This window comes from Nerophis lumbriciformis, linkage group LG05 (genome assembly GCF_033978685.3).
Source record: "Nerophis lumbriciformis linkage group LG05, RoL_Nlum_v2.1, whole genome shotgun sequence".
NCBI classification, from domain to species: domain Eukaryota; kingdom Metazoa; phylum Chordata; class Actinopteri; order Syngnathiformes; family Syngnathidae; genus Nerophis; species Nerophis lumbriciformis.
This window is the reverse complement of record NC_084552.2, coordinates 37,353,703-37,374,914: the sequence shown is the minus strand read 5'-3', so window position 1 is coordinate 37,374,914 and position 21,212 is coordinate 37,353,703. Positions and strand designations below refer to the sequence as shown.

General features: G+C 43.7%; 2 protein-coding genes across 3 annotated transcripts; both read right to left on the bottom strand.

The window, feature by feature from the left end:
• Positions 1–2,637: 2,637 nt before the first annotated feature.
• On the bottom strand, positions 2,638–10,129 carry ttc39b (tetratricopeptide repeat domain 39B). The gene is made up of 19 exons (XM_061960528.2): positions 9,952–10,129; positions 9,140–9,174; positions 8,935–9,039; positions 8,521–8,652; positions 8,376–8,446; positions 8,216–8,283; positions 8,090–8,154; positions 7,919–8,024; positions 7,762–7,827; positions 7,587–7,695; positions 4,621–4,688; positions 4,490–4,549; positions 4,271–4,432; positions 4,113–4,204; positions 3,770–3,890; positions 3,571–3,682; positions 3,380–3,497; positions 3,160–3,276; positions 2,638–3,093 (listed from the first exon to the last, which is right to left on the bottom strand). Exons 1-19 carry the CDS (start codon positions 10,009–10,011, stop codon positions 2,991–2,993), a joined length of 1,770 nt encoding a protein of 589 aa, XP_061816512.2. The 5' UTR covers positions 10,012–10,129; the 3' UTR covers positions 2,638–2,990.
• A 145-nt stretch (positions 10,130–10,274) lies between these two features.
• LOC133606499 (uncharacterized) lies at positions 10,275–20,641 on the bottom strand. 2 transcript variants are annotated; one of them, XM_061960527.2, is made up of 12 exons: positions 20,500–20,641; positions 20,007–20,091; positions 19,875–19,939; positions 19,661–19,796; positions 14,488–15,003; positions 14,074–14,394; positions 12,036–13,961; positions 11,887–11,972; positions 11,113–11,815; positions 10,927–11,028; positions 10,607–10,844; positions 10,275–10,525 (listed from the first exon to the last, which is right to left on the bottom strand). In XM_061960527.2, the coding sequence occupies exons 2-12, from the start codon at positions 20,088–20,090 to the stop codon at positions 10,518–10,520; spliced, it is 4,185 nt and encodes a 1,394-aa protein (XP_061816511.2). In that variant the 5' UTR covers position 20,091; positions 20,500–20,641; the 3' UTR covers positions 10,275–10,517. The 2 variants fall into 2 exon arrangements, with proteins under 2 accessions (XP_061816511.2, XP_061816510.2); XM_061960526.2 differs by having other exon boundaries at positions 10,653–10,844.
• Between the last annotated feature and the right edge of the window lie 571 nt (positions 20,642–21,212).

Sequence of the window (21,212 nt, the reverse complement as noted above, 5' to 3'; positions counted from 1 at the left end):
CACTTTGAAACATCACAGCAGCTCCCTGCACATTCGCAGTTCAGCGTTTGCGACCCCGCAACTTGACAGATTTTTAAATGAATTAATAGATTTCTACCCTTAGAAAACATGCTTTTTTTCCCCTCGCAGAAAACACATCATTCAATCCTTGGCGGTAATCCAATATTTGACAATACAGGTAAAATGTACAGTATACATGTTTCCCGCACACACTTTTTTGCATGTTACTGCTTGTTAATGCCGTTAATGCATGTTAATGCTTCACTGACCATGTTCGCTATGCATTGAGATGTCCCAAATGGTTCGATGGTCTTTAAATGCAACAAGTAAAAGTGACGAGAGAAAACTGTGTCTTTTTTGCAACCAAACAAAAATGGGTTTGCAAAAAATAAAATATAATAAACTGCAACCAAAAAATTTAATTCAAATTAAGAAAATATATACTGTATATCAGGGCCGGCCCGTGGCATAGGCCGTATAGGCAAATGCTAAGGGCGCCGTCCATCAGGGGGCGCCACGCCAGTGCCACAAATGTTGGAGAAAAAAAAAAAAAAGTTGGTACTATTATTTCTAAATACAAAAAATAATCCCACGTTAATTAAAATGCAAAGTAAAGCCTATATAATAGAAATATTATTTGTTACAACATTACGCCCCCCCCCCCCCTCCCGCGCACGGTGCGCCCCCTCCCTTCCCGTATGACTCTTTTTGGACGTCACCACATCAAAAAATCAACACAAGATGTCAAAACGGCCAAAACTGTCAGGTGCCCAAGGAAGAAAAAAGAGAAAAGAAGAGGAGTAGAAACGAGAAAAGACAGAGGTAGCAGGTAGGTAACGTTAGCCTACATGAAATGATTTGTCTGTTACAGAATGTGATAGTAACCTTGCTTTTTAGCATTAAGCTAATGTTACATGATTCGGCAATTGCTAATCAATAAATAGCTAGTTCTGTTTTAACGTCGGGTTAATATTGTGGAGGGGGCTAAATTGTTATGGAAAATAATAATGTAACGTTAGGTAATTACAGTACTCCCACCTTACATTCCTCAGGGACATTTGTATTAGATCTTTTAAGCAGGTGTTTTTTGTTTACATTGTTATTGCCTTCTGTTTAGCTAATGTTTGCCCTGCAGGTAATAGTCACTTGTCCACCCCTTTATATATTAGGTATAGTTGTAAGTAAAAAAAAAAAGGTCAAAGACAAAGCTATTCGGTTTCTTGTGAATATATACACTTCACTGCCGATGTGGGGGGGGCGCCACCTAAAATCTTGCCTAGGGCGCCAGATTGGTTAGGGCCGGGCCTGCTGTATATTCTTTCAAACAAAAATAACTTTTGGTTGCAAAATTATTTTTTTGGTTACAACGAAACTTCAATCTTGTAGGCCGCACCTCTTTTGAACAATATGTTGAATGCTTATTTTTTTAATTGGTCGGTATCGTCCACCCCTCGTCTTTGGTATTTTTTTCCTCCAAATGATTTGTAACCAAAAAAAGATTTGCAACCCAAATTAAATGCATAAAAAAAACTTCTTTTTTTTAAAATTATTTAATTTTTTAAATTCTAAATACATTTTTTGGGGTTGCAAATTTTTTTTTGTACGGTTGCTTAAAAAGACACATAATCAATCCATTTTCATTCATAATCTCATATTATCAAGTAATAGTAAAGAGTACCTGTACATTTTATACTTTAAAATGAATGTGTGTGACATATTTAGGGCATTAACCTTTCGTTGTGAGCTGTACGTCAAAAATATACATTTTTATGGACGTCTCACTTGTTCACAGACTTTCGCCATTCGTGAAAAGTGGGAATCGACTGTAAAACATTCTAGATTTGCTTCTTTTGTAGAACATTTCAATGAAACCATGTTGGATTTAGGAGGTTTTGTAAAATGAAAGCAGTTTACTATTAGCTTACTTTTGCTGTTTAGCACCCAGTTAGGAAACTTCATTAAAAAAAAAAAGAACAGAATGAGTTGAGCGTTACAACTGACTCAGCAAAATGTAATAAACAAGTGTCAAACAATGTGAAAAAAAAACATTAAAAACATTAGTTTTTTTTAGTTACAGCATCAGCTTGGTGGCTGATAGCATTCGCAGCTAACACTTAATTTTGTGAATAAATCAATTCATCAATGAATGAATGGCATTAGTGAGTTAAATAAAAGGGGCTTATCCCACCAAATTCATGGGCTTTTAATATTGGATCCTAAGTTTAATCTATTAGAATTCATCCATCCATCCATTTCCTACTGCTTGTATAAATACTCCACGAATCTGCTTTCTTCTCCTCTTGGTCCAACGCTCCACCGGCCATGCCTACTCTTTTTTTTAGGTCATTAGCTCTCAGAAAAACAAAAATGTTCCTATTGCTGCTCTACTCCGGTTTAAATACGCAAAAAACAAAGTAAAAACTTCCTGGGAGCCACCAAGCTCATCATATGCTATTTCCATATCATATACAACAAGATTACAATATTTGAAATCTATACCATATGTCTGAAAAGTTATAAATAGGAAAATACCCCTTTTAAGGAACAAACAAATTAATAAATTAATGAACAAACAAATTGATACATGAATGAACAAAAGAATGAATGATGGAGTGTTTCAAGGAACATACAAGCAGGTGATTTTTCTCTGGTTGGTTTTTAAGGCTTTCAATGCACCCAAAATAAGAATCTAAACTTTGGTCATTTTTAAAAAAGGCCAAACAATAACAATATTACAAATAATATTAACAGAGGAAATCCTACATAAAGAGGTAGAAGGATGAAAGAAAAGCCACTTTTGAAGTCACAAAAGGTACAAAGTGCTTGCTGTTACCGTGGAGACTATTTAAACTGGACAGACTGGTGCTAGGTGCAGCCATGATGTGGCATGGCTGCTAATCAAATCAAAGTATGTGTGTGATTGATGAACAGCGCAGGAAGAAAAGACAACACACACACACGCACACCTTGGCAACTGTGGGCAGTGACTATTATGGGGTGGCGGCAGCAGCAGGCGAGCCTTTGAGGCTGTGGAGGGCAGCGTGGATCCTGAAGTGCAGTCTGGACTCTAAAGAGTAGTCCTTGTATTTACTCCTGACAACAACCACAAAAATAACAACATCAACTTACGGCCACACAACAGAACTTTCCTGAACTTACTTGGCGTTTTCCATGAAGACGGCGGCCTTGCTCACATCACCCTGTTTCTGGTAGAGCAGACCCAGCTCGTACAGCGTGAAGGGAACCAGGTAATGATCGTAGCGGATGCGACTCTCACTGCAAGGACACTTCCTCTAAACCTGACTTCTCTCGTTGACCGTGGGTTTGTGTGTGTGCGTGTGTGTGTGCGTGTGTGTGTGTGTGTGTGTGTGTGTGCTACCTGGACAGGACCTGTGTGAAGCAGAGTTCTGCCTGCAGGGGGCGGTCCAGATGTTTGAGACAAAGACCCTTCAGCATCTGGACCAGACAGCTGTCGTCCATGTGGAACTCTGACACCTCTGGGGGGTGCGGGGGGAGCCAAGCGGTCAGGACAGTGACATCCAGCAGGGAGAACTCACCCGAGTCACTCACGGGGGTCACGTTTGAGCTGCTCCTCCGCCGTCTCTATGGTAACCAGCAGCGCCTCCGTGTAGTCCGCCCTCCTTCCCACGATGGCGAAGCCGTTCCAAACATACATCATCTCCTGCAAGGGGAAGGGGGGGGGAGCCACCAACATGTGAACACGGGCACTTGACGTGTCGTCTCAAAGGAAGTCAAGCGTGTTTCCCACCAGAGCAGGAAGCACCAGCGGGATTGGCGTAGTGGCCTTGTAGCGGCGAGACTTCCTCACTGCAAACTTCTCTGTGGGGATGGACTTCCCTGCTAGGCGCTGCTTGAGCCCCTCCACCTGCCTACACACACACACACACACACACACACACACACACACACACACACACACACACACACACACACACACACACACACACACACACACACACACACACACACACACACACACACACACACACACACACACACACACACACACACACACACACACACACACACACACACACACACACACGTCAGCCAAACCTGTTCCCGGTTCAATACGTGTGATCGGCACGCACCTGAAGAGCTCCACTACGTCCTCGCCAGTATTCTTCAGGTCTTCCGCTGACATCATGCTGAGGATGGCGGCCTTCTGGTACACGTAGATGGCCTGCGAGAGGGAAATCGACACAAGCCAGCGTGTCTCCCTGCTGTGTACCGAAACCTCGGATCTCACCTTGGACCAGCGGCTCTCGCGACACAACATGTCGGCGTAGCGATACGCCTGCAGCCAGTCCTGCTGGTACGAGTGCGTCCACATGAGCTCCCAGTAGCACAAGTGGTGGATCTGCTTCCATTCTTGCTGGTTGCTCACACACTCATTGTACCCCACGCACGCCTGCAACACAAAAACACGTCAGCCCCTTATTGCGTCCACCTTTCAAGAGTCCAGGACCTTCTCCAAGTGTCCTCGCAGCACGGCCAGCCGAGCTGAGTAGAACTGGATGATGGAGCCCTAGAAGAGGTCACGTGCACGTCAGGCAAAGTGCGCAGTTGGTTGTCGCACGAGGAGCATGGATGCCTTACTTTAGGGTACTTGTGAAGGTAAGGCTCCAGCAAAGCCTCCGCCTCCACCAGGTTTCCCTCGCCGCTTCCTGTACGATATTTTAGTCACACACCAAGTCACCACGCACACTCAGAAATACATAAATGCATGTATGCACATTACATAGTATACATTTGTATGTGTATACAGTGGAATCTCGATATACCAACCCCTCTATTTGCAAACATTTCCATTGAGCTGAATATGACTCAGTTTGCGAATCATGTCTTTGTGTACAAATGCTACATGTATTCATGTTGTGTCCTGCCTGCAGGGAAGCTGAGCCCTCAAGGGTTGGAATTGGGGTTTAAATCACCAAAAATGATTCCCAGGCGCGGCCATTGCTGCTGCTCACTGCTCCCCTCACCTCCCAGGGGGTGAGGGTGACGGTCAAATGCAGAGGATAATATCACCACCCCTAGTGTGTGTGTGAAAATCATTGGTAGTTTAACTTTAACGTCACTTGCTGCGCAGTACAGTACACTACTCGTCACTTCTCAGCGTGTGTGCCTTTTGACAAGTTTTGTCCATTTTGCTAACTCAATATGAGTCCCCAATGTGGAAAGACGGAGGGAATTGCTGTGGAGTTTAAAAAAAAAAAAGACTATTTGCAGGCAGTACATTAATGGTGCTCACAAGCAGGGATGTATACCGTTGTGATATTATCGATACGAATATCGATATTCCTTATCAATACCAGTATTCATCGGTACAATATGTAATATGTGGAAATAAAGATTTAAAAAAAAAACATTTTCTATTAGCATTTTTATTGGCAGTGTTTCTATTCATTACAATTACACTCAGTATATACTCAGTATAAAAATAGTAGTAATAAAACAAATAATAAAGTAAAACAATATTATTGTATGGTATTCATGTTCATTTACAGACCTTTAACATGATATCTCATATCAACTATACAATATAAATCAACACAATCATTTATCACGGTAGGTGGGTGTGCATTTCCTAGGAATTGTTATTCATGTTTATGGCGCACACAGACCCATTTGAGTGACAGACTGAAAGCCATCGACATATATGTGTCTGTGTCATGTGTGTATTGTATAAATAAAAAGACCACTTTTTTTGTGTCGATTAATATTGGCCTGTGGATTACTGGATTGCTTAGAGCAGAGGTGTCAAACGTATGGCCCGCGGGCCGTATGAGGCCCGCAAACAGGTTTAATCCGGCCTGCAAGATGAATTTGCCAAGTATAAAAATGAGCTGCAATTTTTTTATGAAAGAAACTGCTGTTCTAAATGTGTCCACTGGATCTCGCAATAGCAATTCAAGTGTAATTTAGGTCACACATCACACTGTATAAGATGACGTGTAAACTGACTTTAAGCGCCCTCTGGATTGGCTGCCGCTACTCCAATCAGCGCAGGTGCAAGCAATCAGCTGCTCCTGTTGTGGCTGGTGGCAGACTGATGCTGGAGCGACACACAATACATTCTTTCAATATACTGAGACAGAGTCTAAGTTTATTGTGTTCTTCATGGTGTTTTTGAAACTGTTCGATTTTTTTCCTCCGAATTTCCAACTAACTTGAAGTGTTTTGCCAAGAAGATTAGTTGTAATATGTTCAATTAGAGAATGTGCTTGTTCTTTTTTGGCCAAAGTAAAACAAAAATAATTTAATGATTTTATCAGTCGGGCTCTCGTGGGAATAGATTTTCCTCCATGCGGCCCCTGAGCTAAAATGAGTTTGACACCCCTGGCTTAGAGGATGGACGGGTTGATAAAGCGCGCTGTAGTGGCGGTCCTAAGTGGCGTTCACTTCAATCTGGCACTAACTCTTGTTAGCTTGCGTGACTTTTGGGACCAGGAGGAAATATTGTTGTGTTACAAACTTTTGGGTGGTGTTGCTTCCTTATTTGTGATCATTCCAAGCTGATTATCATTTACCGGTATGTATTAGCGGCACCTGAACTGAATATGAGAGCGTGTCATAATGACAACAGTCAGCTGGATAAAAAAAATACAGATTGCAGTATTATTAGTCCAAAATCTTAACAGTTGTCCGAAACATCGGTATACGGTGTACATCCCTACTCACAAGTTTAGACGACTCGAGGAAGCAGGCTTTGTACCACAGCAAGTTGTAATTTGAATGAGAGTGAACTTTTCTGAAAAATATGCCAAAGCAGACTTATTTCACAGCGGAGGAGAAGCGATACCTCTCAGTCAGCGGGGCTTCTTCCAAGGCCCCTCCTACCGATCCCTACCTTCTCTCCCACTGTCTGTCTGCTCCTCTCGTGTCAGCTCCTCTTTCACTGATGTTAACGTAAGTGTTTTTTACTTTTTTAAATGTTTATTATTGTCACAATATGATTGTTAAAGTTAGAGATTTTTGTGATTTCTGATAGTTAGTGAGGGCACCAAAGGGACTTCTGTGTGTGCGTGCGCGTTGACAGAACAGCGCAGAGGACAGCAGCTTGTTGTATTAGTTTGTTAATAAAGAGAAACTTGATCCATCACCCCCTTGTTATGTTTGTTTAATATGAAGAACTGTATCTTTAGTTTGTGTTCGAAGTGTAATAGCCTTCACTAAAATATGGACTTTTGTCAAAGCTGGAACCCATTATTCATATTGAAATTGTTTCTTATGGATACATTTGCTTCACTATACGAACTTTTCTATTTACGAACCCTGTTTAAGAACCAATTACAGTGAGTTCGTAAATCGAGGTTCCACTGTATATATACACACATGTTTATAAATACAATATAAGTGCATGTTTGGGTGTGTATTTTTTTTATATATTGTATCTAATTATATATATATATATATATATATATATATATATATATATATATATATACACATTGTAATATAATATATATATACATACATATAATACATGTATACTATAAATAAAATATAATATGCTATGTATATATATTATACTATATACATACATACATATACACACGTACCCAGAACCAGGCAGATATAAGTGTGGTAGAAGAGCAGAGTGAGGGTACACAGAATGGAGCGCAAACCAGAGATGGACGTTCCGTCTCTCAGTTGGGACAACCCAAAGTTCTGTTGGAATATTTGTGTCTTGTCAGTTATCTACACACATGTGACCGTAAGTGCATGTCAACTTGCCCTGTTTCCAGAGAAGCCCATGAACTCCAGTAATCTCAGGATCCTCTGCGGCAGAAGTGACAGCATCTGATGGACAACACATTTTACTTTGACAACAACATCAAAAGTAACAACAGTGATGGTTTTTACATCATCCCTGCTCTGGAAAAACACCCACCAGGTTGAAAGAGCCAATACCCAGCTTGACTCCGCCTTCAAACTGCCTGAGTGAATCTGATTGGCCGCTTAAGTTCTGAGCAACGTTTAGCACGTTGAGACAATCCCTGAGACAGGAAGTCAGACACCATGAAAACACGACAGAGAAGAAAAAGAAGAGAAAGACACTAACTTGTAAATTTGGTAGCTGGTTCTTATCTTGATGCCACCTTTGATGAAACTGATCATGTTCTCGTCCTGCAAAAAAAGAACATTATAGTGATGTGACGGCGGCATTGTGGCGGCAGCACCACGTCACCTGCACGAAGGTCAGCGTGGCTTTTTGCAGCAAACACTCGGCATAGCAGAGCTCAGCGTGCATCTCCTCTGAGGATGAAAAGAAGACGCCATCACTTCACATGGGGTCAGCCGGGAGGATGATGGGGGGCAGGGACTGTGGACGTGGCTTGTGCATATACCTTCCTGGAAGTGGGACTGCTTGCTGATCAGACTGGCCAGGGAACCAACCATCGAGGTCTTCTTGCGAAACCTGAATGCAACACAGTGCAAGGTTCACAGTGGCCCCCCCACAAGGTTACCGTAAATGTGTGTGGTCAATCTGACCTTTGACAAGTGTGTAATGCCTCCTTGATTGTCGCCATGGCGATTTGGATGTCTGTGTGCTCAAAAGTCATGGCAGCCTGCATCACCAAGATGCTGCTGTAGCCTAATGCGTGGTACATGCTGTCTCGCCACCTTCGCATGTACACACACACACACACACACACACACACACACACACACACACACACACACACACACACACACACACACACACACACACACACACACACACACACGTTATACAGCAGACTGACACAGCAGTATGATGGCTGCCATGTTGCCATGAATTGATTTACGTGGACCCCGACTTAAACAAGTTGAAAAATGTATTCGGGTGTTACCATTTAGTGGTCAATTATACGGAATATGTACTGTACTGTGCAATCTACTAATAAAAGTTTCAATCAATCAAACCATGGCTTCAGGAGGTTCAGAGCTTCTGAGAACTTGTCGTTGAGGACCAAGTTGAGGGCACATTGAGTCTCCTGGATGGCAGACTGCAGGTCCATGTGACAGGCCCTGCATACACACACACACACACACACCCACACACACGCACACACACACTGAAGTGATGGCCGTGCACACAGGAAGTGATAGTGTGTGGAGTGTTACTTACACAGGAATGTGGTCGTAAGCATCCTCAAAACAGTCCTGCACAGAAATACGCTGGTGTCAGTCACCATAGTGACTTTATTGTTACTATGGGTGTGTGTGCGTTCCCAGGAAAGCTAATTATAGCAATCACTTGCATAATAGCTCCAACACACACCCTGGCAATGACCTCTGACCTTAAAACCTTACCACTGTCAATCACAATTGCTGGACACATACTCCTTTTACACTTTCCTGCTGTGGGACACATTCCCTAAATTCCAGACTAGTGCTGCTAAACCTGCCGCCTCAGCACATCCACGCAGACACAATGGAAGCTCACAGCACCGCAAACATGGCGGACTGAGGCTCAGGAGCGCTCGTTAAAAAGAGAGGAAATAGGATCTACGTTTGCGGCCTGCCAGGGTATCAGGTGTCCATCAATTAGTCAGGCCGGTTCTGTGGGATATCATCTTTAAAGACACAAGACCTGCCCAAAAGCTTCCAGTAGGGTCTGGGCGCGATAGAGGTAATACAGTGAGTGACAGCGCCACCCCAAAAATCGGATTGTGGGGACTACAGCTGCCCAGGTGGGCCAAATATGATTCCCCCCCCATGGGACCCATAATACCTATTGGCGCCCCTATCTATGGGGACTTTTTGGGTGACAAACCAGAATTCCCATGACATTCGAACTCCACATCTCCTTTTAGGACCTCTGCATCTTCCAAAGCAAGACAAAAATCCAGCCAAGGAATGATAAACCAGGAAGTGTGGGGGTGTCGTGACAAAGCGCACGCAGAAAACGAACAAATATTCTCGTCGATTAAGTCTTACCTCGTCCTCGGCGCGCGCTCCGTTGTCTTCGTGGACCATGTCCGTTCTCCCGCCCTCCATCACGTCCACAGACAGACACACTTGCGGTTCAGTCTGCTCTTCCAGCAGCTCATTTCTATTTGAGTGCGCGCGCTACTTCCGTGTACGTTTCACACTCAGACACGCCTCCTCCTTTTTTTACACACCGACTTGTTTTTTTCCCCTCCCTCTCGTTCAGTTCCAAACGTTACATAAAAAGATTTGTACTTATCCCAAAATTAGAAATAAATTAAAATAACAAATACATTACGACTATTATGTGAATAAAAGTCATTACATGCAAGTCAGGTGTCCATCAAAGCATTTTATTTATTTGCTGAAGACTGACTTAGTTCTGTGGAAGGAAACAGTGACACGCAGTCATCAGTTATCACAACCCATGTCTATTATAAGAAAAAAAACAAAAAAACAAAACGAATAAAAACATTCAAGTAAAATCAAGAATAAAATCTCACTGTACAAAACTACGAAAAGATGTCGGTCCCTGAGCTGAGGTGTCAGTCAAAGAGGAAAAGACGATTGTTGGTTCAGTCCACTGCAAAAGAGATAAGTCACTATTAGTGACAGCGACAACAATGTCATTGTTCATTCTGACATTAAAATCATAATAAGAAACCTGAAAGTGTCTCCTTTTTCTGGACCTCCTCTTCCTCACCCCCCACCTGCTTCTGTTCAAGCCCAGCCCCCTCATCACAGCACACTGCCTTCTCACGCTCTTTTTCCTCCAGCAGCGAGCGCAGGAAAGCGGCGCTGACCACCTCCTGGTCCTCGCCAAGGAGGAACGCATTTTTAAAGCGGTTGTACAGCATAGCTGCCTTGTCCATGATGTCCTGGTTGGCGCGGTAGAAGCGCATCTGCACGCGAAGCGGCGAAAAAGGACAAACTGGGCTGAGCGTTGCGGCGCATCTGGGTTATATAGGTAGAGTGTGTACATACCTTCCTCAGAGTGGACACTAGCTCGCTGTGTCTCTGGACGTGTTGAGATGTCACATAGATGCCACTGAGCTGATCCAATGCTGCCAGACACTTGCTGACGTCCTGATGGGACAAACGTAATCAGTGTGTGTGTGTGTGTGTGTGTGTGTGTCTGTAAGAGTGAGTGAGAGAGAGAGCGCATCTTACTGGATTGTCACCCTTGAGAGAAATACGTATGTCTCCATGGATTCTGTGCAGAGTTGAATCAATTAGCGTCAAGTTGGAGTTGTTCTTCTGCTGCTGACTATCCTCTGCCGCATCCCCGCTGGACACGCCACTCTGCATGGTGGCGTGTGTGGTTTGTTTATGACTTCTCCCGCCACTGTGCTGCTTGGCAAGTTTTGATGCTGCATTGCCATCCTTTTCACTGGTGGCCATCTTGTCCCCCTTTTTCCTTTCTTCCACGTTGTCCTTCGCATCATCACGCAGTTTGCTCTTCCCTTCCTGGTCGCCGCCGCCGTTCCTTGCACTCTTGTCATTTGTCGTTAGTCGCTCAGGTTTCCTGGCCTCCTTTGAGCTTCTTTGCAGCTTGGTGTCGTCGGCCTTCAACGTCTTCTTCCTCTGTTCCTCTTGCAGCGTAGCTCCACCCAACATCGTCTTTACTTGAACCTTTGTCGTTGCTTTCACAATTTTTCCAATCAACTTCTTCTCGTCTGCCTGTGTCTTTTCTTTAACTTTGCTGTCATCGCTTTGGCCGGCCGACTTCTTTGACTGTGTTGCGTCTTGGTTTTTCTTTGCTTCCTTCACAAGTAGTTGGCTTCCTCGGACTTTGAAACCTTTCTTCCTCACGCTGGACTCTTTGAGCATCTTGTGACTTCTGGCTGTTGTCTTGGATCTGTTGGTGGACTTCCTGTGAAGACAGGAAGTAGACGTGTAATGGCTGCTCCTGTGCCGCAGTGACAGCATGTGTGGTGGTCTCACGTGATGCTCTTGGGGGAGCTTTCCTTCATCAGACCTCGCAAAGATTTAAGCAAGCTCTCCCTCTTGGCAGCCAGACGCTGCTGTCGCTAGAAGAGACACCATTATAAGGTCATGACATCATTGCACATCCAGTGAAGAAAAACACTTACCTCCTCATCCACATGCCCTTTCTTTGCTCCATCTTTCTCCGCCTCAGTTGTCCTTCCTCTTTCTCTTGTGTCCTTATCTTTCCTTGACTTCCTTCTGGCTTCTCTCCTGTCCTCTGTTGCCTTTTCCTTCCTCCTCTTTTTTCTCTCTTCTGCTGCCTCCTGTTCTTTCCTCCTTTTCTTGCTGCCACCCTCCTCACTTTTCCTCCTGCTTTTCTTCTCAGCGGTTATCGCCTCCTCTGCCTTTGCTACAACACTTCCTTCCTGCTGGATCTCCTCTTTTCTCTTCCTCTCAACTCGTCTTCTCGTTGAATCCTCTGCCAGCACCATCTGCTCCTCCTCTACTTGCTTCTTTGGCTCTTGTGGGTCCTTCGTTTTGTCCTTTCTCTTTCCCTCAGCCCCTCTGCTTACTGTTGACTCCTCTCCTCGTTTCTTCTGTTCCTCCTCTCCTTGCTTTCTTTCCTCCTCTTTTCTCTTCCTCTGAACTCCTTTACTTGTCGTTGACTTTGTCTCTAGGTCTTTATGTTTCTCCTCTAGTTGGTTCTTCTGTTTCTCATCTGTCCTCTTTTTTACTCCCTTGCTCATTGCTGACTCCTCCTCCAGCGTATTTTGCTTCTCCTCTCGTCGTCGCGTCTTCTCTGGCATCTTGTCTGGTTGCTTCTTTTCCCCTTCCGACGTTTTTTTCTTCTCAGTCTCCTTATCCTCATTTTTCTTTCTCTCAGCTCCTCTTCTCGTTATTGACTTCTCTTCAGGCACCATCTTCTCCTCGAGTCGCCGGTTCGCCTCTCCTTGAGGTATCTTCTCTTCTCCCGACTCCATCTCCTCTTTTTTTCTCTTTCTTTTAGCTCCTCTTTTCCCTGTTGACTCTTCAGCATTTTCCAGCAGCTGCTTCTCCTCCCCCGGCTGTATCTTCTCTATCAGGTCTTTCTGCTGCTCCTCTATTTTCTTCTTTATTTTTCTGCTCATTGATGACTTCTCCTCCAGCTCTTTCTGGTTCTCCTCTCCTTGCCGCAACTTCTCCTGCTCCTCCCCTGGTATTTTGCCTGGTTGCTTTTTCTTCTCCTCCTCTTCTTCTTGAGTATTGCTCTTTACTAAACTGCTCATTGGTGACTCTTCCTCCAGCTCCTTTTGTTTCTTCTCTCCTCTTCGCATCTTCTCCTGCGTCTCCCTCTGCTCCTCATCTGACATCTTGTTGGGTTGCTCCTCCTCCTGTGTCAACCCCTTTACTACACTGCTCATTGGTAACTCTTCTTCCAATTCATTTTGTTTCTCCTCTCCTATTCGCATCTTCTCCTGCGTCTCCCTCTGCTCCACATCTGGCATCTTGTCTAGTTGCTTCTCCTCTTCCTCCTCCTGCGTCAACCTTTTTACTAAACTGCTCATTGGAGACTCCTTCACTAGCTTCTTCTGGTTCTCCTCTCCAAGTCGCGTGTTCTCCTCCACCTCCTTCTGCTCCTCTTCTGGCATCTTGTCTTGTTGCTTATTTTCCTCCTCTAATGCTTTCTTCTTCTCCATCTCCTCGTCCTCATTTCTCCTCCGCTCAACTTCTTTTTCCGTTATTGACTCCTCATTTAGCTTCTTTGATTTCTCCTCGAGCTGCTGGTTCTCCTCTGGCATCTCAACTAGTTGCTTCTTTTCCTCTTCCAGCGGCTCCTTTGTTTTCTTCCTGTTAGCTCCCCTTGTACCCGTTGACTCCTCTGCCTCTTGCATTTGCTGCTTCTCTTTCTCTGGCTGTGTCTTCTCCCTCAGGTCCATCAGCTGCTCCTCCACTGGCATCTTGTCAAGTTGCTTATCTTTCTCCTCTGGCTCAGTCTCCTCCTGTGCATCTATGCAGATGCTACTAGGAGTCAGTGTGGTAGCAGTCTGGGATATGTGGTTGTGTGTTTTGCACAAAGGGTCGATTTGAGAGATGAGTGGTGCATCAGTGCTCTGATAGACAACATGCAAAGAAAGAGACAATCAAACCAAACCCAAAGGATTCTGGGAAGGGTGAATTATATTTATGCGGGGATAAAACATGTGAAACAAATGTTTTGACTACCTGGCTCTTCTTCACGGCGAAGGTTTTACTTCGCCCTCGTCTCCGCACCTCTGCAGCAGCACCATCGTTTGGTTTGGAAGATTTCTGGGGAATGTGAAGGACTTCTGCTGGCAATTGTGCAGTTGAAGGGGACCAAGATTTTCTTGGACGTTTAGTCCCCTTTGCCCTTTTGATTAAAGTGCTCACTGGCTCGCTTGCAGTGCCTGTGAGTCTGGTTGCAGGGCCAGTAGAACTGCGACTCTTCTTCTTACACTTAAGGTCCTCCATGCTTGCGTCATGCTCTTCAGTCATAGGCACACCGCTTGTCTGGTTGTCTGCAGCCTGACAGAGACAACACAGGAGACAAGAGTTAAAACAAAATCAATAACATTATGAGTAGACTTAGCCGTAGAGAACATTCATAGCACATCCAACCTGTTCCACAGCAATCTTCTCTTTAGGGGGTTTTCTTGACCTTCCTCGTCTCCTCCCCTCTGCAGAAGCGCCACCTTTTGGACTAGAGGACTTCTGGGGAAGATCATCGGTTGGTGTTTGTGCAGCTGATCTGGATGAAGATCTTCTTGGAACATCTTCAGCTTTGCTCAAGCTGGCTTCTTGGTGGCTCTTTGAAGTGCTAATACGAAGACTCATTTGAGCTGGGACACATTCTGCTGCGCACGCCATCAGTTCCACTGTGCTAGCAGCAGGCAGACTTTCAATCTTGGAAGTAGCTTCCAAAGGTGAAGTTTCAACATCACACACTGGTTTTACAGCAGTGCTCTTAGCACCCACATTTAAATTTGCACGTGAAGTTCTACCACTTGAAGTTGCTTTAGTGCTAGAACTACTTGTGAAGGTACGTTTGGAAGGTGTACTTCTGGCAGCAGAGGTTGTTTTAGAAGCAGCAGTTGATTTTGCAAGAGTGGTTTTTGACACCGTCTTGGCTGTAATCTGAGAACACAAGGCACAAAGAAAAGTTGTAATTAACTGGAAAGAGGGCAGTATACCTTCCAGTTCCCGCACTGGACTATCATCTATTCGATCACCAGGTTTTCAGGCACACACAATTGTGGTTGTGATTGTTATTGTCTTGCACACAAGACATGTTTTCATCCACAAGCAGTAATAATATTACTGTTTACATGTTATTAAGTACACTGTATGCTGTACGATTTTGACTTTTTGTCAGCTCAAGATAAGCGTATTAAGGTTTGTTGTACACTTTGTGCTGGCAACAACATTGGGGAGGGGGGCGTGGTTGGCGCGCCTCCTGCGGGAAGGGAGTGTGTATGGCCCGGCTTCGAAGCCCAGCTGGCAGGTGAGTAGATTACCCAGCTGGGGCTGGTTGTCTAATCTTCTGTCGCCTTTATCAGCAGCGCCCGAGGCCATGAGGGGGAAAAAGAGAGCAGATGACACACACGCACACGCTGGAGAGACACATGAGAGACGCACGCTGGAAAGAAGCTGGAGAGTCTGAAAAGTCACGGAGGAAAGCACTGTCGCTGTGTGTAAACGAAAATAAAAGATTGTTCAAACAAGGCTTCCTGTGCTCCAGTGCGAGGCTGTCAAGTGTCAGGGGAACCCACGGCAGAGGAACTGCTACAAACATGTAACTAAAAAAGTAACTTGTAATGTAACAGTTACTTTTGAAATACAGTAATCAGTAAACTAAGTTACTTTTTAAAGGAGTAATCAGTAATTAGATTACTTTTTCAAAGTAACTGGCAACACTGCTGGCGAGTGACTGGTCAAAATAATAAACAAAGGGCACGTGACATGCTCCAAATCAACTGTATTTCTTTAAAATACTAAAAAGACTTGCTGAATTTAGACAACATGCAAAATAAGTGAATAGCTGCTTGAACCTGATCCCCTTTATGCAGTTTACACAAATCACTGAAAATTAAAGAATGTGTGTACCCCGCCTTCCGCCCGATTGTAGCTGAGATAAGCTCCAGCGCCCCCCGCTACCCCAAAAGGGAATAAGCGGTAGAAAATGGATGGATGGATGGTGTTAAAATAACAATAAAAATAAAATCTAACCATTTTATGAGTAAGGAAATAAGAGTACATTGTTGCTTAATTGATTTGTAGAGTTCAGCTAACATCAAGCTTTGGGAAGTTGTAGCTTTTATTTCCTTGAAGTCAAAATGATGTCATCTTCAAAATTTGTTCGTGGCCCTGAGGTCTTTGACAACAAGTATTCCACTTCTTCTGGTTCTGCGTTTGACTGGATGTAGTCTTTAGAGTTGGCAATCAAAGTTCTTTGGAATTTTTTATTGCTTCCTTAAGTCTTGTGTTTCCGTAGCGATGTCAGTGTTTTTACAGATGCTCATTCATGTAGACAAGTGGTCTCAAACATGCAGCTGACAGTCTTGTGGCCACAACTTGAAGGGGAACTGCACTTTTTTAGGAATTCTGCCTATTGTTCACAATCATTATAAGAGACATGACGAAGGAGGTTTTTTTTTTTTTTTTTGCATTCTAAATAATAAATAAATGCGTTTAAGTTTGCTTACAATGGAGCCTATAAAAGCCGTGCAATTCCGCCTGTAAAGCCCTTAAAAAAACACCCAAACACCTTCATTAAGGTTTTATATTCATGATGTAAGTATATATGGAATGTAGTAACAGGCACATTTAAAATAACATTTAATATTTACGCATTTTGATCATATGCGGCGCATTCATTTAAAAAACGCATCACAAAGTTAACTCTTAACACAGAACTCTAGCATCTGTGCTGCAAGCATGCTGTAAGACTGGAAGCCGTCCTAGCCAGAGGAGTGATCCTCACCTTCAGCATGCTTTTTCCTCGTTTTTTTTTGTTTGTGAACATAGCCAATGACATAAGTGGGATTATTTCTGCCAGACATTGGAATGCACGTATCAATGTTGTTGACATTTACATCTACCCATAGATTTCAGAATGTTGGCCATCTATTTCTCTGTTGAAGCAACATTGTTTTGTTCTCTTCCTGGTATTGCTCAAATGGCAAACAGCCTGTGTGTAATGTGGAGCCCAGTCACAATTATATTGTTTAATCAAGAGTTCTACTCCAAATTATCAGTCGTGCACATTATTTGTGATATGGGATTGGATTCTTTATTATTTTGCATATTTAAAGCATTATTCTTCCAACCCATGAATTTTTTTCCAATTGAATTCCTAACGTGATTTGTCAGGTTTTTCATGTCATCATGCTGTTTATCAGTTTTTTGTTGTCCAAATCATTGCTATTTATACAGCTCTCCTTCCTCATGTCCTAAATATAAATGATAAATGGGTTGTACTTGTATAGCGCTTTTCTACCTTCAAGGTACTCAAAGCGCTTTGACACTACTTCCACATTTACCCATTCACACACTGATGGAGGGAGCTGCCATGCAAGGCGCTAACCAGCACCCATCAGGAGCAAGGGTGAAGTGTCTTGCTCAGGACACAACGGACATGACGAGGTTGGTACTAGGTGGGGATTGAACCAGGGACCCTCGGGTTGCGCACGGCCACTCTCCCACTGCGCCACGCCGTCCCTTATATCCATGTGAACTTTTGAATTTTCTTTCCTTGTGTAAATGAAAATGACTATAATGGGTTGTACTTGTATAGCGCTTTTCTACCTTCAAGGTACCGTATTTTCCGCACTATAAGGCGCACCTAAAAACCACAAATTTTCTCAAAAGCTGACAGTGCGCCTTATAACCCGGTGCGCTTTATATATGGATAAATATTAAGATTCATTTTCATAAAGTTTCGGTCTCGCAACTTCGGTAAACAGCCGCCATCTTTTTTCCCGGTAGAACAGGAAGCGCTTCTTCTTCTACGCAAGCAACCGCCAAGGTAAGCACCCGCCCCCATAGAACAGGAAGCGCTTCTTCTTCTACTGTAAGCAACCACCCGCCCGCGTAGAAGAAGAAAAAGAGCGCGGATATCACCGTACGTTTCATTTCCTTTGTGTGTTTACATCTGTAAAGACCACAAAATGGCTCCTACTAAGCGACAAGGATCCGGTTCATGAAAAGACGCAATCTCTCCATCCGCACACGGATTACTATTTCACAGCAACTGACATTCCTGTGAACCGCACCGTGGATACAACGGGAGCACGTACGGTGAATATTCGCACCACAGGGAATGAGAAGTCATCCTTCACTGTGGTTCTAGCTTGCCATGCTAATGGCCAGAAACTTCCACCCATGGTGATATTCAAAAGGAAGACCTTGCCAAAAGAGACCTTTCCAGCCGGCGTCATCATAAAAGCTAACTCGAAGGGATGGATGAAGAAAAGATGAGCGAGTGGTTAAGGTAAGTTTAAGTTTACGCGAAGAGGCCGGGTGGCTTTTTTCACGCAGCTCTGTCCATGTTGATATACGTATGTTTGTGATTGCACATTTGCGTACATTTTGGGAGTGAACAGAGTTGTTAGAACGCTGGTTTTTAATATATAATTAAAGTTTGACTGACCTATCTGACTGTTTTTTGACATTCCTTTAGCGCAGTTAGATGCGGCTTACAACACCGGGCGGCTTATAGGTGGACAAAGTTTTGAAATATGCCGTTCATTGAAGGCGCGGCTTATAACCCAGGGCGCCTTATGGTGCGGAAAATACGGTACTCAAAGCGCTTTGACACTACTTCCACATGAACCAGGGACCCTCGGGTTGCGCACGGCCACTCTCCCACTGCGCCACGCCGTCCCTTATATCCATGTGAACTTTTGAATTTTCTTTCCTTGTGTAAATGAAAATGACTATAATGGGTTGTACTTGTATAGCGCTTTTCTACCTTCAAGGTACTCAAAGCGCTTTGACACTACTTCCACATTTACCCATTCACACACTGATGGAGGGAGCTGCCATGCAAGGCGCTAACCAGCACCCATCAGGAGCAAGGGTGAAGTGTCTTGCTCAGGACACAACGGACATGACGAGGTTGGTACTAGGTGGAGATGGAACCAGGGACCCTCGGGTCGCGCATAATCTAATTTAGTTGGTTGGTTCCGGGCTTTCTTCCGTGAACTCCTGCTTTACGTTTGCGGATCCTGGGCGTATTCTGCTCATTCCGACCATTGGTGGTCAACACCTTTGAATGTTGTGCAATTAGCTTTTCTTGCTAGTGATTATAGATAATTGTAAAGTTTTTAAAAAAAAATAAGTTAGTACCTCATGCCAGACGATATTCAAGCTTGTGGTGTCAACGAACAGAGCTGTAATTATGGTTGAGGTCTGGTTGTTAAAAATGCAAAAACTGTCCAAACTTTCAAAATTGGTGCAAAACTATTTTGTAAAAAGTTACCGCCACTGTTCCCGTCATGCCAGACACATACAAATCCCACAAACCTTTGCCATGTGAGTAGTGAGCATACACAACAACCACTTTATATTTAGCTAGGGTTCAATTTGCATGAGCTAACGGGGTTAATCCGCAGACACGTGATAGGGGTCCCAATTGGCTTTTTAATCACTGCAAAATTACCATAATTTGGAACTGGCAATCCGATAAAATTGTTTTCTGTCTCAAAAGTTTTCAGATTCAGGTTACTATATTCTGTTTAATACAAGAATATTGTGTGCAAAAAGCTTGGTGAATGTTAAGAGACACACTGACTTTTGATTTACTTCCGACTCCTGGGGTGTTCTGAATCTCCCACATCCCCTCAGTGAAGCCTTTGATGCGGACGCCACTGCCATACTTCAACTTGTTACCAGAAAACGGGACTATATTTTCTTGGGGAATGTGACCTCTGGAAAACACAACAACAGTTCATTTAATTGACCATACTGCATACAAGATTTGATGTCACTAGGTAGTGCACACGTACATCTGATGAGTCCCAAAAAAGAAGACAGGAACACGCTTTTTGTGTGCATCATCTGACTTACAGACCTGTAGCGGAAATGAGAGGCAAACATTATCATAGAGTGATTCCCACTTTTGTGAGTTGGTGTGTTACCCTGGCAGGCCAGTGAGGAAAACCCTTCATCTTGGCGAACACAAGGTCTCCTGGTTTGAAACCGTGACACATTTTGCCTGGCATCCTGTACAAAAAAGTTGCACACGATTATTAGTCTCTATATGTCGGTTTGTAACAATCACACACAAACAACCAGACATGCATACAAACATGACTGTGTCACATGGCCATTGTTGGTCGTCTTGCTAACCAAAAATAACATTTCTGACCGTAGCGCGAGTGAACGAAGCAAGCGGAAAGTGACAACTAGGACATGTCATGTCGGAAAATTGTTACACATTAAACATGCAATTCGCCATTATTTCGCGTTTAGCAGCAGGATGCCGCATTGTTTACAAATACTAGCACGCTAACGAGAATGCTAACGTGAGCTAACTGGTGGCGACTCACCTCTCCTGGAGGATTTAAGTGTTCGCTACGAGTCACTTTCAGTATCCTAAAAAATACGTAAATGTATGAAGACACGACTCACCTTCTAGAGCGTTATTATCGCTGCTAAATAAGAAGAAAGCGCTTAACTTCCTCAGCATTTGCAGCTCCACCGGAAGCTTAGCGGCTACGACGCTGCTGTCACGTGACGCTCCTCTTCCCGCCGGCATCCGCGCGTCTTCTTCTTCTGTTTTTTTGTATTATTATTATTGGCAATTGGGATGTCACTTCCGTTGCGCATTACCGCCACCTTTTGAAATGGAGTGTAGATAGAGATGCTAACCCATTCTTAATTATTTTCTTCTATATTAATCCCAGTTATCATACTCATACTTTCATATTTACCGACGTTTTTCACAATTTCATCCATATTTATTTAATTTAAATTGGTTAACTGGGGTGCATTCATTATCTACCGCCAACAGGATGGATGGATGGATGGATGGACATCACCTTCCATGCTAACCCCTGTGGCACCAATAATGCTACATTATTATTTACCAGTTTATTTACCCAAACTACCTTGGGGCGGCATAGCTCGGTTGGTAGCGTGGCCGTGCCAGCAACTTGAGGGTTGCAGGCTTGATTCCCGCTTCCGCCATCCTAGTCACTGCCGTTGTGTCCTTGGGCAAGACACTTTACCCACCTGCTCCCAGTGCCACCCACACTGGTTTAAATGTAACTTAGATATTGGGTTTCACTATGTAAAAGCGCTTTGAGTCACTAGAGAAAAGCGCTATATAAATATAATTCACT

Excerpts from the sequence above, each read along its gene's own strand:
- ttc39b (XM_061960528.2), bottom strand. The coding sequence starts at position 10,011 with ATGGAGGGCGGGAGAACGGACATGGTCCACGAAGACAACGGAGCGCGC. Across the intron at positions 4,205-4,270 it reads GCGAGAGCCGCTGGTCCAAG|GCCATCTACGTGTACCAGAA; the intron begins GTGAGATCCGAG and ends TCCCTCTCGCAG. Across the intron at positions 3,891-4,112 it reads GACGTAGTGGAGCTCTTCAG|GCAGGTGGAGGGGCTCAAGC; the intron begins GTGCGTGCCGAT and ends GTGTGTGTGTAG.
- LOC133606499 (XM_061960526.2), bottom strand. The coding sequence starts at position 20,090 with ATGCCAGGCAAAATGTGTCACGGTTTCAAACCAGGAGACCTTGTGTTC. Across the intron at positions 19,940-20,006 it reads TTCCTCACTGGCCTGCCAGG|GTCTGTAAGTCAGATGATGC; the intron begins GTAACACACCAA and ends TTTCCGCTACAG. Across the intron at positions 11,029-11,112 it reads CTCTCAAGGGTGACAATCCA|GACGTCAGCAAGTGTCTGGC; the intron begins GTAAGATGCGCT and ends TTGTCCCATCAG.